We start from the raw sequence: 15134 nt of genomic DNA, 5'->3' as shown, positions 1-15134 counted from the left end.
TCTCCTGGGCGTGCAGGGGGGGCAGCTCTCCTGGGCGTGCGGGGGGGGGCAGCTCTCCTGGGCGTGCGGGGGGGGGGGCAGCTCTCCTGGGCGTGCGGGGGGGGGCAGCTCTCCTGGGCGTGCGGGGGGGGGCAGCTCTCCTGGGCGTGCGGGGGGGGGCAGCTCTCCTGGGCGTGCGGGGGGGGGGCAGCTCTCCTGGGCGTGCGGGGGGGGGCAGCTCTCCTGGGCGTGCGGGGGGGGGGGGGCAGCTCTCCTGGGCGTGCGGGGGGAGGGCTCGCAGCCCCCGGCAGCTCTCCTGGGCGTGCGGGGGGGGGGCAGTTCTCCTGGGCGTGCGGGGGGGGGCAGCTCTCCTGGGCATGCGGGGGGGGCAGCTCTCCTGGGCGTGCGGGGGGGGGGCAGCTCTCCTGGGCGTGCGGGGGGGGGCAGCTCTCCTGGGCGTGCGGGGGGGGCAGCTCTCCTGGGCGTGGGGGGGGCAGCTCTCCTGGGCGTGCAGGGGGGGCAGCTCTCCTGGGCGTGCAGGGGGGGGGCAGCTCTCCTGGGCGTGGGGGGGGCAGCTCTCCTGGGCGTGTGGGGGGGGCAGCTCTCCTGGGCATGCGGGGGGGGGCAGCTCTCCTGGGCGTGCGGGGGGGGGCAGCTCTCCTGGGCGTGCGGGGGGGGGCAGCTCTCCTGGGCGTGCGGGGGGGGCAGCTCTCCTGGGCGTGCGGGGGGGGGGGGGGCAGCTCTCCTGGGCGTGCGGGGGGGGCAGCTCTCCTGGGCGTGCGGGGGGGGGGCAGCTCTCCTGGGCGTGCGGGGGGGGGCAGCTCTCCTGGGCATGCGGGGGGGGGCAGCTCTCCTGGGCGTGCGGGGGGGGGCAGCTCTCCTGGGTGTGCGGGGGGGGGGCAGCTCTCCTGGGCGTGCGGGGGGGGCAGCTCTCCTGGGCGTGGGGGGGGGCAGCTCTCCTGGGCGTGCGGGGGGGGCAGCTCTCCTGGGCGTGCAGGGGGGGCAGCTCTCCTGGGCGTGCAGGGGGGGGGCAGCTCTCCTGGGCGTGGGGGGGGCAGCTCTCCTGGGCTGTGCGGGGGGGGGGCAGCTCTCCTGGGCGTGCGGGGGGGGGCAGCTCTCCTGGGCGTGCGGGGGGGGGCGGCTCTCCTGGGCGTGCGGGGGGGGGGGGCAGCTCTCCTGGGCGCGCCTGCTTCTCCAGGGCCTCCCAGCCACGCGACCGCGGAGGGAACCAGGCCGCAGGAAGACGGGGACTCCCCAAAGCCACGGGCCCCCCACACAGAGGCCCGGAGTGGCGGGCGGGGCCCGCCTCCCACCTGGGAACACCTGCCAAGCGCGGGGCGGCCCTGGGCCAGGGGACACATTTTATTTTCCCTTTCCTCGCAGGGCGGGGGACACGATGGCTGGGGATCGGCCGGGGGCCGGTCGGTGCGCACGCCCGTCACCCCAGACGCTCGGAGGCGGAGAGCCGAGGCTGGCGGTTCAGAGCCACCCCGGGCGGGAAAGTCCGTGAGACGCCAATCCCCCGGGCCACCGGAAAGCCGAGGTGGCGCTGCGGCTCGAGGTGGCAGAGCGCCAGCCTGGAGTGAACGCGCTCAGGGGCGGCGCCCCGGCCCCGAGTTCAAGACCCACCCCCCGCCCCCCGCAAAAGCAGCAGTGAAATGAAAACACCGCCCATCCAGCATCCTCAGAAGTCGCTGTAGAGCCGCCCCAGCGGGCGTGGGGGGCGGGCGTGGGGGGCGGGCGTGGGGGGGCGGGCGTGGGGGGCGGGCGTGGGGGACGGCGGCAGGGCGGGGGGGGGGGTGCAGCCCCGCCGCGGGGTTTGGAAGAGAGTGCATCGCTTGTGGAACCACAGCGCCTGGCTCTCACGACTCTGGGGTGACCGGGGCGTCACCAGGCCATCGGGGCTGCTGCCGGCGCCTCCGGGGGAGTTTTCTTGCGTGCGCGTGTGCGCGTGACTTGAACTCGGGGCCCAGTCGCCGCCCCCGAGCTTTCCTCTCGGGGCTGGTACCCTACGACGTGAGCCGCCGCTCCGCTCCCGGCTTCCTCAGTGGCTGGTTGGAGGCGTGAGCCCCCTGGCTTCCCCGCCCGGGCCGGCTTTGAACCCTGATCCTCCGGACGGAACCAGACCTTGGGGTACCCTGAGGAGAGTCCGGGTGCCTTCCCGGGAGGCGCCGTGCAGAGGGGTGTCCCAGCCCCGCGGGCTCCTCAGATCCGGATATGGAAGGTGCTAGAGAGAGAGAGAGAGAGAGAGGCCACGGGTCACGGGCAGGCAGGAGGCGCCGCAACTGGGACGTGGAGGCGTGGCTCGGGTGGGCGGACGCCCCCGACCCCCCCCCCCCCCGCCGTGGAAAAGCTCAGCTGCCACGCACAGGTCCTGAGTTCGAGCCCCAGTCTTAGCACACGCACACACCAAGGCCAGGCGCCTGTCATCCCCGAGACTCGGGAAGGAGCCTGAGATCTGAGGGTCGTGGTTCAAAGCCAGCCTGGCCGGGAAAGGAACGGGAGTGGAGCTGTGGCTGGAAGTGGTAGCGCGCCAGCCCCGAGCCGGAGAGCCGAGGGGGGCGCCCGGGCCGAGACCAAGCCCCCCAAATGAAGAGAAAGCCCCGCCGCCACCACGAGAGGGAGACACACGGAACGCCAGCGCCACAGAGAGGACGCTGGGCCCAGTGAGGAGGGGGAGGGAGCGGGGGGGGGAGCGAGGGGGGAACGGGGGAGGAGCCGGGGGGGCGGGGGGAGCGGGGGGAGCGGCAGGGGGGAGCGGGGGGGGGGAGCCACGCCCACTCCCCAGGCTCCCGGCGGCGCCGGGTTCTTCCTCGTGTGCTTTCACCAGGCTGGTCTTGAACTCGGGGCCCGGGCACCGTGCTCCTGGGCTTCCGTGCTCACGGATGACGCGCTCCCACTCGAGCCGGGCTCCACCTCCCGCGTTGGGGGGGGCGACACGCTGGAGGGAGAGTCCCCCGGGACGACGGGCCTGGGCCCCCCGCACCCCACCACACAAGGCCCGGCCTCCGCCCGAGGGGAGCGGGGCCCGGAACCTGCTCCCCCCCGCTGCTCCCCACTGGGCCCCCGCGCCTCCCCCCCCGCTCCCCACGGGGCCCCCGCGCGCCCCCCCCCGCGCCGGGGCACCTGAGGAAGTCGGGGGCCTTGGCGATCATGTCCTCGAAGTCGGCGAAGCCCAGCTTGCCGTCGCCGTCCAGGTCGGCCTCCTCGATGACCTTGTCGCACACCAGCACCACCTCGTCCTCCTCCAGCTCCGAGCGCGTGAGCCGCGCCAGCGTGCGCTCCAGGTCCTCCTTGCAGATGAAGTTGTCCGTGTTGAAGTCTGCGGGGGACGGGGAGGGCTGAGGAGGGCGCGGGCCCTCGGTACCCCCCGCACTGACGGGGACGCTCAGCCATCGCCCCGCAGGCCCGCTGTGTGCACCAGCGCAGGCTGGGCTGGTCACCCCGGGGTCAGCGTCCGGAGAGGCCGACTCAGGAGCGGAAGGGCCTGGGCCCTGGTCTAGATCCACGTTCTCTCCGCCGCGGGCCTCGAGCCCAACGCAGGCAGCACGTAAGCGCCTCCATCGTGCAAATGCCAAACACGCGACTCCACCTGCCCGGCGGGCTGGGAACGTGGCCTAGTGGCAGAGCGCTCGCCTCGCATACAGGAAGCCCTGGGTTCCATTCCCTGCACCACATACATAGAAAAAGCCAGAAGCGGCGCTGTGGCTCAGGTGGCAGAGTGCTAGCCTTGAGCAAGAAGAAGCCAGGGATGGCGCTCAGGCCCGGAGTCCAAGGCCCAGGGCTGGAAAAAATTAAAATTAAAAAAATACTGCCCATCAGCCAGAAGCCAGTGGCTCAGGCCTGTAACCCCAGCCAGTCAGGAGGCTGAGATCCAAGGTTCAAAGCCAGCCCAGGCAGGAAAGTGCAGGAGACTCTTATCTTTCATTAACCACTAGAAAATGGGAAGTGGCGCTGTGGCCCAAGCGGGAGAGCGCTAGCCTGAAAGAAGAGCTCAGGGACAGCGCCCGGGCCCAGAGTTCAAGCCCTGTGGCCACCACCACCGACAAAATGGTCCATCAAAGCGGTTCCCACCCACGATCCCTGCTCCACGGGAGGCGGATCCGGGACAGTGGGTGTGAGGCCAGCCTAGGCCAAGGAAACACATCGAAGCTGAGCCTGGCATCCTAACGACAGGAGGACCGCAGTCCAAGCCAGCGTGGATACACAGATGAAATCTTATGACCAAACTAACCAAAGCACAGGAGGGGGACAGGGCTCGGGTGGTGGGGTGCCTGCCCTAGGAAGCAAAACGCCCTGCGTCAATTCCAGTACAGCAAACGGTGGGTCAGGAGTGGGAGGCCGTGCCCCGGCCACCAGGCCAGTCTGTTCCCACACAGCAGGAGGCCTCCTGCGGCTCTGAGCGCCTTGCTGTAGCACGCGGGGCGCCACGGTGAATTCCGATGCCCTTCTCTGTTTTGGGGGGCGGGGGGTAAGGCCGGTCCTGGGGCTTTAATTCAAGGCCCGGGCGCTGTCCCTGAGCTCTTTTGCTACAAGGCCGGTGCTCTTCCACTTTGAGCCACGGTGCCGCTTCCCGTTTTCTGGTGGTTCACTGGAGATGAGAATCTCAGGGACTTTCCTGCCCGGGCCGGCTTTGAACCGCGATCCTCAGCTCTCAGCCTCCTGAGCGGCTGGGGGGGCAGGCGCGAGCACCGGTGCCCGTCAGGAGGTTTGTTGTTGTGGGGGTCTTCTGGTCTAGGATAGGTCAGCCCACACGAGGGGTCTGCCGTCGCCTCCAGGGGCCCTCCGGGGGTGACGCCGGGTCTCAGGGGTCAGGTGGGCTTTGGGGCCTGTCTTCCTTTGGCCTCGGAGGTGAGTGCTTTGCGCCCTCTGGTGGCCAGGGAGAGAACTGGAGGTAAAAGTCTCATGGACTTTCCTGCCTGGGCTGGCTTTGAACCGCGATCCTCACGATCCTCAGACCCCTCCCTCCCGAGCAGCTGGGGCGGCAGGCGGGAGCCTGGGGTGCCCTGCCCCTACCGTAGATCTTGAAGGCGTAGCTGGCTTTGAACCGCGATCCCCGGACCCCGCCCTCCCGAGCAGCTGGGGCGGCAGGCGGGAGCCTGGGGTGCCCTGCCCCTACCGTAGATCTTGAAGGCGTAGCTGGCTTTGAGCTCCCGGGGCGCCGACTCGCAGAGCACAGAGAACATGTCCACAAAGTCGTTGAAGGTCAGGTTGCCGTCCCCCTCCTCGGAAAAGGACTCCACGATCCTCTCTTTGAAAGGGTTTTCCTGGGGGGACCACGGCCACCCTCACCGTCACCCAGAGACCTCGCAGAGGGCGGCCCCCTGCGGGGCCCCGAACCCCTGAGCCCGGTCTCCGTCTGTGAACAGGGCGCAACACCCACCCCTCCCGCGCTGGCCTCGTGTTTCCTTTCCTTTCTGTGTTCCGGTCCCGGGCGCGGACTGCAGGCCCCGGGGTTGGGTCCGATCATCTCGGCCCCGGGTTGGGTCCTATCACCTCGGGCCCCCGGGGTTGGGTCCGATCATCTCGGCCCCGGGTTGGGTCCTATCACCTCGGGCCCCGGGGTTAGGTCCGATCACCTCGGGCCCCGGGTTGGGTCCGATCACCTCGGCCCCGGGTGCGGACTCCGGGCCCCGGGGTTGGGTCCGATCACCTCGGGCCCCGGGTTGGGTCCGATCATCTCGGCCCCGGGGTTGGGTCCTATCACCTCGGGCCCCGGGTTGGGTCCGATCACCTCGGGCCCCGGGTTGGGTCCGATCACCTCGGGTCCCGGGGTTGGGTCCCATCATGTCGGCCCCGGGGTTGGGTCCGATCACTTCGGGCCCCGGGTTGGGTCCTATCACCTCGGGTCCCGGGGTTGGGTCCTATCACCTCGGGCCCCGGGTTGGGTCCGATCACCTCGGGCCCCGGGTTGGGTCCTATCACCTCGGGCCCCGGGTTGGGTCCTATCACTTCGGGCCCCGGGTTGGGTCCTATCACCTCGGGCCCCGGGTTGGGTCCGATCACCTCGGGCCCCGGGTTGGGTCCGATCACCTCGGGCCCCGGGTTGGGTCCTATCACCTCGGGCCCCGGGTTGGGTCCGATCACCTCGGGCCCCGGGTTGGGTCCGATCATCTCGGGCCCCGTTGGGTCCTATCACCTCGGGCCCCGGGTTGGGTCCGATCACCTCGGGCCCCGGGTTGGGTCCGATCACCTCGGGCCCCGGGTTGGGTCCGATCACCTCGGGCCCCGGGTTGGGTCCGATCACCTCGGGCCGGGGTTGGGTCCTATCACTTCGGGCCCCGGGTTGGGTCCTATCACCTCGGGCCCCGGGTTGGGTCCTATCATCTCGGGTCCCGGGCGAGGACTCCAGGCCCCCGGGTTGGGTCCGATCACCGCGGGCCCCGGGTTGGGTCCGATCACCTCGGGCCCCCGGTTGGGTCCGATCTCTTCTCAAGGCTCCTGCTCCAGCACTCCAGGCCTTTTGGGCGGCTCACCGCAGGGAGCCTCCATGGCCTTTCCGCGCAGGCTGGCTTCCACCCAGATCCTCAGCTCCCGGCCGCCCGAGGAGCTGGGATGGCGGGTGGGAGCCCCGGTACCGGGGAGAAAACCCTAACGAACGCAGAGGGACCGCGGGCTCCTAACCGGGGAGCGGGCTGAGCCGCCCTCCCGCCCCCGCCCCCTGGCCCGGGCCCCGCCCCCGGCCCCGCCCCCTGATCCCGGGCCCCGCCCCGGCCCCGCCCACCCCAGACCCCCGCCCCTGGGCCCCGCCCCCACCCCGCCTACCCGGAGCTCAGGCATCTGGATGATGAGACTCATGGGCACGTGGACGATGGGGCTCTTCCGGTAGTCCATGGGGACCAGGTTGGGGGCCAGCTCGTAGAACCGGGCGTGGAGTCTACGAGAAGCAGAGGGGCACACTCAGCCCTGGGCTCCCTCCCGGACACCCCCGTGGCCCTGCCTGAGCCTCTGAAAACCCCCCTCCGCCAGGACCCCAAGTGTTACACACACACACACACACACACACACACACACACACACACACACACACACACGGTGCTGTGACCAGGTCGCCCCCGCCTCCTGCACCCTCCTGAGGGTCTCGATCCGTGTGTGCCCGTGCACGCGCGTGTGTGCGCCGGTGCTGGGGCCTTGAACCCAGGGCTCACCCTCTCCTTGGCTTCTCTGCGCAAGGCTGGTGCTCTACCCCTTGAGCCATCTCTCCGCTTCCTGCCTTTTGCTGGCTAACTGCAGATCAGAGTCTCTTCAGATTTGTCTGCTCCCAGCTGACTTCAAACTCAACCTCAGCCTCCCGAGCGGGGGAGGGCGGGGGGGGGGATGACAGGCGCAAGCCCCAAGTGTCACCCCGAGGCCCAGTCGCCCCACCCTTGCGGGAGTGCCCCGACTCTTGGTGTCTGGCTGAGTGCTACGTTGCTCCTGCAGTCCCGGGCAGCTCACCCTGCCCCAGGCCCCGGCCGGTGCTCTTTTGTACTCAGGGCTAGCGGGGACCACTTTGAGGTTTTCGGGTGGTTCATTGGATAAGAGTTTCATGAACTTTCCTGCCCTGGCTGGCTTGGAACCCCGACCCTCAGATCTCAGCCTCCTGATTAGCTAGGATGACAGGTGGGAGCCACCAGTGACTGGCAAAGCGAATTAGGAGGGGGGGGGGAATAAAAAGCCAAAGCACAAAGGGCCAGAACCACAAAGAAGCTTCTGGAGACAAAGCAGGAGGCAGGAAATCCTAGCTTCTGCCCCAGGGCTTCCTCTGCAGTTCCTCCAGGAGGAATTCACAATCCCTGCACTTGACAACATTGTTTTCCTTTCCTTCCCTCCCTCCCTCTTTCCCATCTTCTTTGTTTGTGCTGGACTAGTTCTTAAACATGGGGCCTGGGCACTGTCCTTTAGCTTTGGCTCTGTGTGTGTGTGTGTGTGTGTGTGTGTGTGTGTGTGCTGGGCCTTGAACTCGGGACCTGGGCACTGTCCTTTAGCTTTGGCTCTGTGTGTGTGTGTGTGTGTGTGTGTGTGTGTGTGCTGGGCCTTGAACTCGGGACCTGAGCTCTGTCCCTGGCTCCTTTTGCTCAAGGCTAGCACTCTGCCACTTGAGCCGCAGCGCCACCTCCGGTGTTTACTGTGTATGGGGTGCTGGGAATCGAACCCAGAGCTTCATGGGTGGGAGGTGAGGCACGGTACCCCGAGGCCACGTTCCCCGCCCCCTGGCTTCAGTTTTCTCCGCCCATCTTTTCGGTGGTTGGGTGGCGATGAGTCTCCAGACCTTTCTAACCAGCCCGGCCTTCACCCCACATCCTGAGATCGCAACCCCCAGAGCGGCCCCGCAGGGCCCGGCCCGGGAAAGCCGAGGGGCCCCAAACGGGGTGTGTGGGGCGAGGGGTGGGCGCGGGGGGAGGGGAGGGGACGGGGTGGGCCCAGCGCGGGCCCCAGGCTCGAGCTGCCGCCTCGCCATCTGCTCTGTGGTGGGGCGGGGGTGGGGGGTGGGGGGAGGGGGCTGGGGGGGGGGGCGGCGCCGCCCGGGGCCTGGGCCGGCCTGGGGACTCGGAGGCCGGAGCCCGGGGGGCGCCCCGCGCGGAGCCCCCCGCCCGCCCCGCCCCGCGGGTGCAGGGACCGCAGTCCCGGGGCGTGAACGCCGGCCGGGCCCCGGAGCACCGCCCCTCGACCACCACGTAGGGAAGACCCGGGTACCCCCCCCCCCCCCCCGGCGGGAGGCCCGCGAAGCCCTTTCCCCGGGGAGCCGAGGGGAGCTGCGGCCCGGAGGGGCCCTGGCAGCCCCGGGCACAGAGCGAACGCTCACTGCGTGGACGGGTGAATCCCCACGGCCCGGGTGCCCAGGGCCTCCGAGTCGGGCGGCGGGGGCTGTGGGGGGGCTGGGACCTGCCCGCGGCCGCCCAGCGGCTCCCCCAGGGGTGTCACCAGCTTGTGGCTCCCAGGCTGAGGGGTGGCAGAGGGCTGGGGGGGGGCAGGGGGCACTGCCCCCCCATCCTGGGAGATGGGATTTGAACCCAGGGCCCCTCACCTTGCCTCTCCCAAGGGGGTTAGAAGGGGCATGTCCCTCACTGTGGCAAGAGGACAGGGCGGGGACGGGCCACCGCCAGCTGGAGTGGGGGGCGGCCTGGCCATGCGGTCCTCAGGGGTGACCCTGCGCAGAGGGGGCCCGCTTGCTGGCTGGTGGGGGGCTGGGGAGCGGGGGCCCAGGGCTGGGGAGCGGGTCTGTGTCCCCGCCTCATCCCCTCCCTCTCTCCTGCCCCCCACCCGGGGAAGAAAGAGGACAGGTGAGGACGGACATCGGACCCTCAGCCGGGGGGGGGGGGGAGCGGGGGGGACCACGGCTCAGAGGGCCCTCCGAGGACCAGGCGGCTGCCGTGGCCATGGTGCCAACCCTCGCTATAAAAGGAGACACATATTCCTTCCAGAAAAACAGTGCCAGGGGGCTGGGGATATAGCCTAGTGGCAAGAGTGCCTGCCTCGGATACAGGAGGGCCCTAGGTTCGATTCCCCAGCACCACATATACAGAAAACGGCCAGAAGCGGCGCTGTGGCTCAAGTGGCAGAGTGCTAGCCTTGAGCGGGAAGAAGCCAGGGACAGTGCTCAGGCCCTGAGTCCAAGGCCCAGGACTGGCAAAAAAAAAAAAAAAAAAAAAAAAAGAAAAACAGTGCCAGTCCGGGGCTCGAACTCATAGCTTCGTGCCCTTGCTTCACGTTTCCCCTCTAGCCTGGCACGCCACTGCTCGAGCCGCGCCTCCTCCCCTTCTGGCTTTCTGGGGGTTCACTGGGGATTGAGAGTCCCCCGGACTGTCCTGCCCGGGCTGGCCTCGGGCCGCGGTCCTCCGATCCCGGCCTCCAGAGTGCTGGGATGACCAGCAGATCGCCTGAGACAAGGCCACGGTGAGGAGCTAACGCCTCCCCCGGGGTGATCTGTACACCGCTTTATTCCTGGCAGGAAGGCCTGGGTGGGGGGGGGGGAGGGAAGGCGGGGGGGGGGGGGGGAGGGGGGAGGGGGCATTCTTGAACCCATCCATCCATCCCGGACTTGACTCCCATGGCTCTTCCTCCACTCCAGCGCCCACAACCAGGGCACAGCCCACCCCCCCTGCCGCCTCACCCCTACCACAGCCCCAAAGTAGACAGAAAGCTGTACTTACTTGAGGATGTCCTTCTTATTGAAGAATGTACAGTCCTGGGAAGGGTAAGCACACCACAGCCTAAGCAACCCCAGCTGGCTTGCTGGCTCCCTCCCCCCTCCCCCCCTCCCTTCCAGTCCCACAGAGTCCCAGCCTCCCCACCCCTGGGAGACCTAGGGCTCCAGCAGTCCAGACCATGCCCCGGCACGGGCCGTGCACCCTCGGGGGGCATGACCGGGGGAAAGGGGGGCCCCTGGATGGGCACAGCAGGTGTGAGGGCCAGTGACAGGCCAGGGGCAGGCAGGGGCCGGGTCGCGCGCAGGTGTGCAGGGCCCTGGGAGTGTGTCCCGAGCCGTCCCCAGCTGCCCGGGCCCGTCCCTGCCTGGGGCCTGCCGTGTGCTGGCACGGGCCGAGGGAGCACCCACGAGGCCGGCCGGGCTTCTGGGCGCTCGGGACGGGCAGGTCAGGGGACCCCGGGCCGCGCCTGCCGGCCAGCCCAGCCACTTGGCAGGCCGAGATCTGAAGATCCCAACCGGAGTCGGCCGGGGCGGGAAAGCCCCTGAGACTTTCCTCCAACGAGCCAGGGAAAGCCGGGCAGCGAGCTCAGCGCCGGTGGCCCATGCCTGTCACCCCAGCTGCTCAGGAGGCTGAGCTCCGAGGACCCCGGTGCAAAGCCAGCCAGGCGGGAAGGTCCATGAGACTCATCTCCAACCAACTACTCAGAAAAAGCCGGAAGGGGCGCTGTGGCTCAAGAGGTGGGGTGCGAGCCTTGAGCAAAAAGAAGTTCAGGGACGGCGCTCAGGCCCTGAGTCCAAGCCCCAGGACTGGCCACAGATAACTAGACCCACCGGAGTCTTGGATGGGGGTTGCGAGCCTGGGCCGGGAGGGAAGCCGGGAGAAGCAGCGGGCAGCCCCCGCTAGGATGAAAGCCCACCCCGAGGGGCCGGCGGCTCATCCCCACGGCCGGCTGCTCTGCCTGGGGCGGCCGGCTCCGCGGAGCTCCGAGCCCGGCCTCATCCCCGCGCTGACGGCCGGCTGCTCTGCCTGGGGCGGCAGGCTCCGCGGAGCTCCGAGCCCGGCCCCATCCCCGCGCTGACGGGCGGCTGCTCTGCCTGGGGCGGCAGGCTCCGCGGAGCTCCGAGCCCGGCCTCATCCCCGCGCTGACGGGCGGCTGGCCACGGCCCGGCCTGGCAGGCGGCCCGCCTGGCGCTGCAGAATCTAAAGGTGCCGGCCGCCAGGGCGATTGGATTCCATGCCCAAAGAGGACCGCGCAGGACGGCTAGGGTTTCCCTGGGCGGAACGGGGGAGGGGCGGGAGAAGTTTCCAGACCCTGTGGAGCCACAATGAGGTTTTCCTTCTGAGCCACCTGATCCGCCATGGGGGCTAGGAAAGATGGCGGGGCCTCTTCTGGGGATGGGGTTCAGCCTTTTCCTTCCTCCCTCCCTCCCTCCCCCCCCCTCCCTCCCTCCCCCCCCTTCAGCGTGCCAGTTCTGGGCCTTGAACTCAAGCCCTGGGTGCTGTCCTTGAGCCTTTTTAGTCAAGGCTGGCTCTCTACCACTTGAGCCACAGCCCCCCTTCCCGTTTTGTGATGGTTCAAGGGAGATCAGGGTTTCTTGGTGGCGCTGTGGCTCAAGTGGTAGAGTGCTAGCCTTGAGTAAAAGCGCTCATTAATAGCACCCAAGCCCCGAGGCGCAGGCCCCATGACCGAGTGAGTGGGGGGGAGTTTCCTTGGCTTTGAGCCATGATCTTCAGAGCTCAGCCTCCCAAGTAGCTAGGATTAGGGGCACAAGCTACTGGCACCTGGCCTGTATGTAGATTACTTTCATAAGAAAGAAAATAAGATAAAACCAGCCAAGTGCTGATGGCCGACACCTATAATCCTAGCTACTCGGGAGGCTGAGATCTAAAGACTGCAGTTAGAAGCCAGCCCAGGCAGGAAAGTCCATGAGACTCTTGATCTCCAATGAACCACCAGAAAACTGGGAGTGGCGCTGTGGCTCAATGTGGTAGAGCACCAGCCTTGAGCAAAAGAGCTCAGGGACAGCGCCCAAGCCCTGAGTTCAAGCCCCAGGACAGACCAAAAAAGAAAATGAGTTTTACAATGGACTGTAAACGGGCAGACAGGAGGCGGGGCAAGCAGGTGGACTCTGCTGGGGGGGGGGAATCTGTGGAGGAGGGAGCGTGTGGGGGTCCCAGGTGAGTAGCCAGAGAGACGAGTCACAGGGCTTGTGGGGTTTTTTGCTTGCTTGTTTTGCCAGTCCTGGGGTTTGAACTCAGGGCCTGGGCACTGTCTCTGTGCTTCTTGTGCTCAAGGCTAGCGCTCTGCCACTGGAGCCACAGCACCACAGGGGGCTTTTTCTGTGTGTGTGGTGCTGAGGAATCGAACCCAGGGCTTCACGCACGCTAGGCCAGCACTCTACCACTGAGCCGAACCCCAGGGCTTGTGTTGTGATTGTGGGTGGTTACTGGGGCTTGAACTCGGGGCCTTGAGGCCTTGCTTGACTTCACCCACAAGACTGGCCCTCTGCCACCTGAGCCGCGCCTCCGCCCCCCTGGGCTTGGAAGGCGCGCAGTGGGGCGTGGGGAAGGCGGGGGGCGGGGGGCTCTAGGGGGCTGAGGATTCTGGGAAAGGGATGTGGGATGCGGAGGAGTCATCTGGACAGAAGCCTGATTTTGGGGCTCCACGGCAGCCAGGGACAGCGGGTGAGTCCCAGGAGAGGCGGGGAGCCATGCCGGAGAGCCAGAGGGAGGATGGGGGTGCGGGGTTCTTAGGTTTCCTGGCTCTTGTTTCTCCCACGCTGCCTGGCACGGTCTAGCCAGGATCAGAACTCAATGCAGAGACCGGCTCTGTCCAGGTGGTAACCCAACGCGGGCTTGTCGGAGCGGGGACCCAGCCCCCCCGCCCCCCGCCGCTCGGGGCCGCGCCCGAGCCCTTCCCTCCGCCTGGAGGGCAGAGCGCATCCACGACCCGGTGAGCAAAACCCCTCGCCATCTCCTAGGACCACTCGAGCGGGTGACCTCTGAACCCCCGTGTCGGGCAGAGCGCCCTTCGACCCACGCACGCCCTTCCCAGAACACACCTGTCGCCTGCCTACGCCACAGGGGGCCACAGGCTGCCACCCCAGGATCGGACCATGCAAAGCAAAGCAGGTCTGTGGGAGACGCCCCGTCCCAGCCTTGCCCCCGCCCACACACCTGCAGCCCCCCACAAGAAAACGATAATAATAAAATCGAGCCAGGCACTGGTGGCTCCCATCCCAGCTACTCAGGAGGCTGAGATCTGAGGAGGATCACGGTTCAAAACCAGCACTGGCAGGAAAATCCCTGAGACTCTGACCTCCAGTGAACCCCCCAAAACAGTCAGAAGCGGAGCTGGATACAGCGGTGGGGTGCTAGCCTTGGAAAAACAAAACAACTCAGAGGCAGCACCAGACCCTGAGTGTAAGCACTCAATCCACAAAACAACTCAGAGGCAGCACCAGACCCCGAGTGTAAACACTAAATCCACCCCCCCCCCAAAATGGCAGGGAATAAAAACCCCACCTGTCCCACCCACCTCATCCCAAGTGATGGGGACAAATCCTGGAACACCATTCCAGCTCCAGGAGATTCTCGCATAGCCAAGGCACCCAATGGCTCCTGGGTCTGTCTACTGTCCAGTAACATGGGTGTAACAGCCCGCGCCGGGGTTGCTCAGGAGGCGGCGGCGCAGAGACCACAGTGCGGCCCCTTCCCGTCATTCCAGCCCAAGAACTCATGAAGGGGACAGGCGGGTGGCCACTGCGGCCCTGTCTTCTAATCTAGGAACAGGTGACAAAATAGGTCTGCCTGGGGAGTCAGAGAGGCGTGTGTGTGCATCTGTGCTAGTTAGTGGCTTGAACCCAGGGCCCAGGCGCTGTCCCTTAGCTTGGTTGCTCAAGGCTGGTGCTCTTCCACTTAAGTCACAGCTCCCCGCTGGCTTTTGGGTGGTTAACTGGACAAGAGCCTCATGGACTTCCGTGCGCAGGCTGGCTTTGAACCCCATCCTCGGTTCTCAGTCTGCTGGGTAGCTAGGATGGCAGGCGGGAGCCACCAGGCCTGGGCCGAGAGCAGGGTCTTGAAGGATGAGGGTGGTCGGCCCAGGAGGCCTTTGGGGGCCGGGGAGCGGGAGAAGGGAGAGCCTGGGCGGAGGAGCGGGCGGGCCAGCCGGGAGGCGGCCCCGGCCTGGGCGACGGCTCGGCACCCGGAGGGCCTGGGGCCCGCGGCTGCGGTGCGGGGGGGGCTTTAAGAAAGGGGGCCTCGCTCCAATTATCTCCGCCCTGGGGCAAGGGGGAGGGGCCCCAACGGGGCACCTCTATTTAAGACTGGATTTGGGGGTTGATGTGCCCCCCAGCCCTTCCTGGGATGGAGCCGAGGCCACAGGCGCTGAGGTGGGCGACGGGCGCCCCAGAAGAGAGGACAGGTGGCCGAAGTGAACGTGACAGAACCTTCCATCTGCAGGCGACCTCACCCCCAAGGGGGGACACTGAGGCTGGGCAAGGGAAGTCACCGGCCCAAGGTCACGGGGGGGGGGTGGGGGGGCGCTGCGGGCGGGAGCCCGGGCTTTCGGGAGGCCTGGGGAAGAGGCGGAGGGCGGCGGCTCACCTGGTAGTTGTCCAGCTGCTCCTCCGTGAAGATGGTCTGCTTGTTCCCCATGGCGGCCGCCCGCCCGCGCGGGCCGCCCGAGCCGCCCGAGCGCCCAGAGCCCCGCGGCCCGCGGCCCAGGCCCGCCCCGCCGCCGCAGGCAGCATCCCCGGCGGCCGCCGCGCGCCGCCCCGCCCCGCCCCGCCCCGCTCGGAGGGGGCGGCGGGCGCGGGCCGCAGGCTCCGCCCCCAGCGAGAGAAGGGGCGGGGCCGAGACTGGAGCCCCCCTCTGCTTCCCCCCCCCACCCGCAGGCTCCGCCCCCAGCGAGAGAAGGGGCGGGGCCGAGACTGGAGCCCCCCTCTGCTTCCCCCCCCACCCGCAGGCTCCGCCCCCAGCGGGAGAAGGGGCGGGGCCGAGACTGGAGCCCCAGAGGCTCCGCCC

At 68.2% G+C, this 15134-nt stretch overlaps 1 protein-coding gene across 3 annotated transcripts in view; it reads right to left on the bottom strand.

The window, feature by feature from the left end:
- Cib2 (calcium and integrin binding family member 2) overlaps positions 1 to 14817 on the bottom strand; it is a 21433-nt gene extending 6616 nt beyond the window's left edge. The window contains exons 1-6 of one of the 3 annotated variants that reach the window (XM_048369287.1): positions 14715 to 14817; positions 10113 to 10147; positions 6745 to 6856; positions 5099 to 5246; positions 3106 to 3301; positions 2161 to 2206 (exon numbers count right to left, since the gene is read on the bottom strand). In XM_048369287.1, the coding sequence (XP_048225244.1) occupies positions 2185 to 2206; positions 3106 to 3301; positions 5099 to 5246; positions 6745 to 6856; positions 10113 to 10147; positions 14715 to 14765 (564 nt within the window). In that variant the 5' untranslated portion in view covers positions 14766 to 14817 and the 3' untranslated portion in view covers positions 2161 to 2184. Of the gene's footprint in view, positions 1 to 1325; positions 2207 to 3105; positions 3302 to 5098; positions 5247 to 6744; positions 6857 to 10112; positions 10148 to 14714 lie in introns of those variants that run through there. The other 2 variants (XM_048369286.1, XM_048369288.1) reach the window with 2 other exon arrangements.
- Positions 14818 to 15134: the final 317 nt, after the last annotated feature.

The sequence above is a fragment of the Perognathus longimembris genome, chromosome 20 (assembly GCF_023159225.1).
Source record: "Perognathus longimembris pacificus isolate PPM17 chromosome 20, ASM2315922v1, whole genome shotgun sequence".
NCBI classification, from domain to species: Eukaryota; Metazoa; Chordata; class Mammalia; order Rodentia; family Heteromyidae; genus Perognathus; species Perognathus longimembris.
Note: the sequence above shows the minus strand (reverse complement) of the source record. Positions and strands in the feature narration are given on the sequence as shown.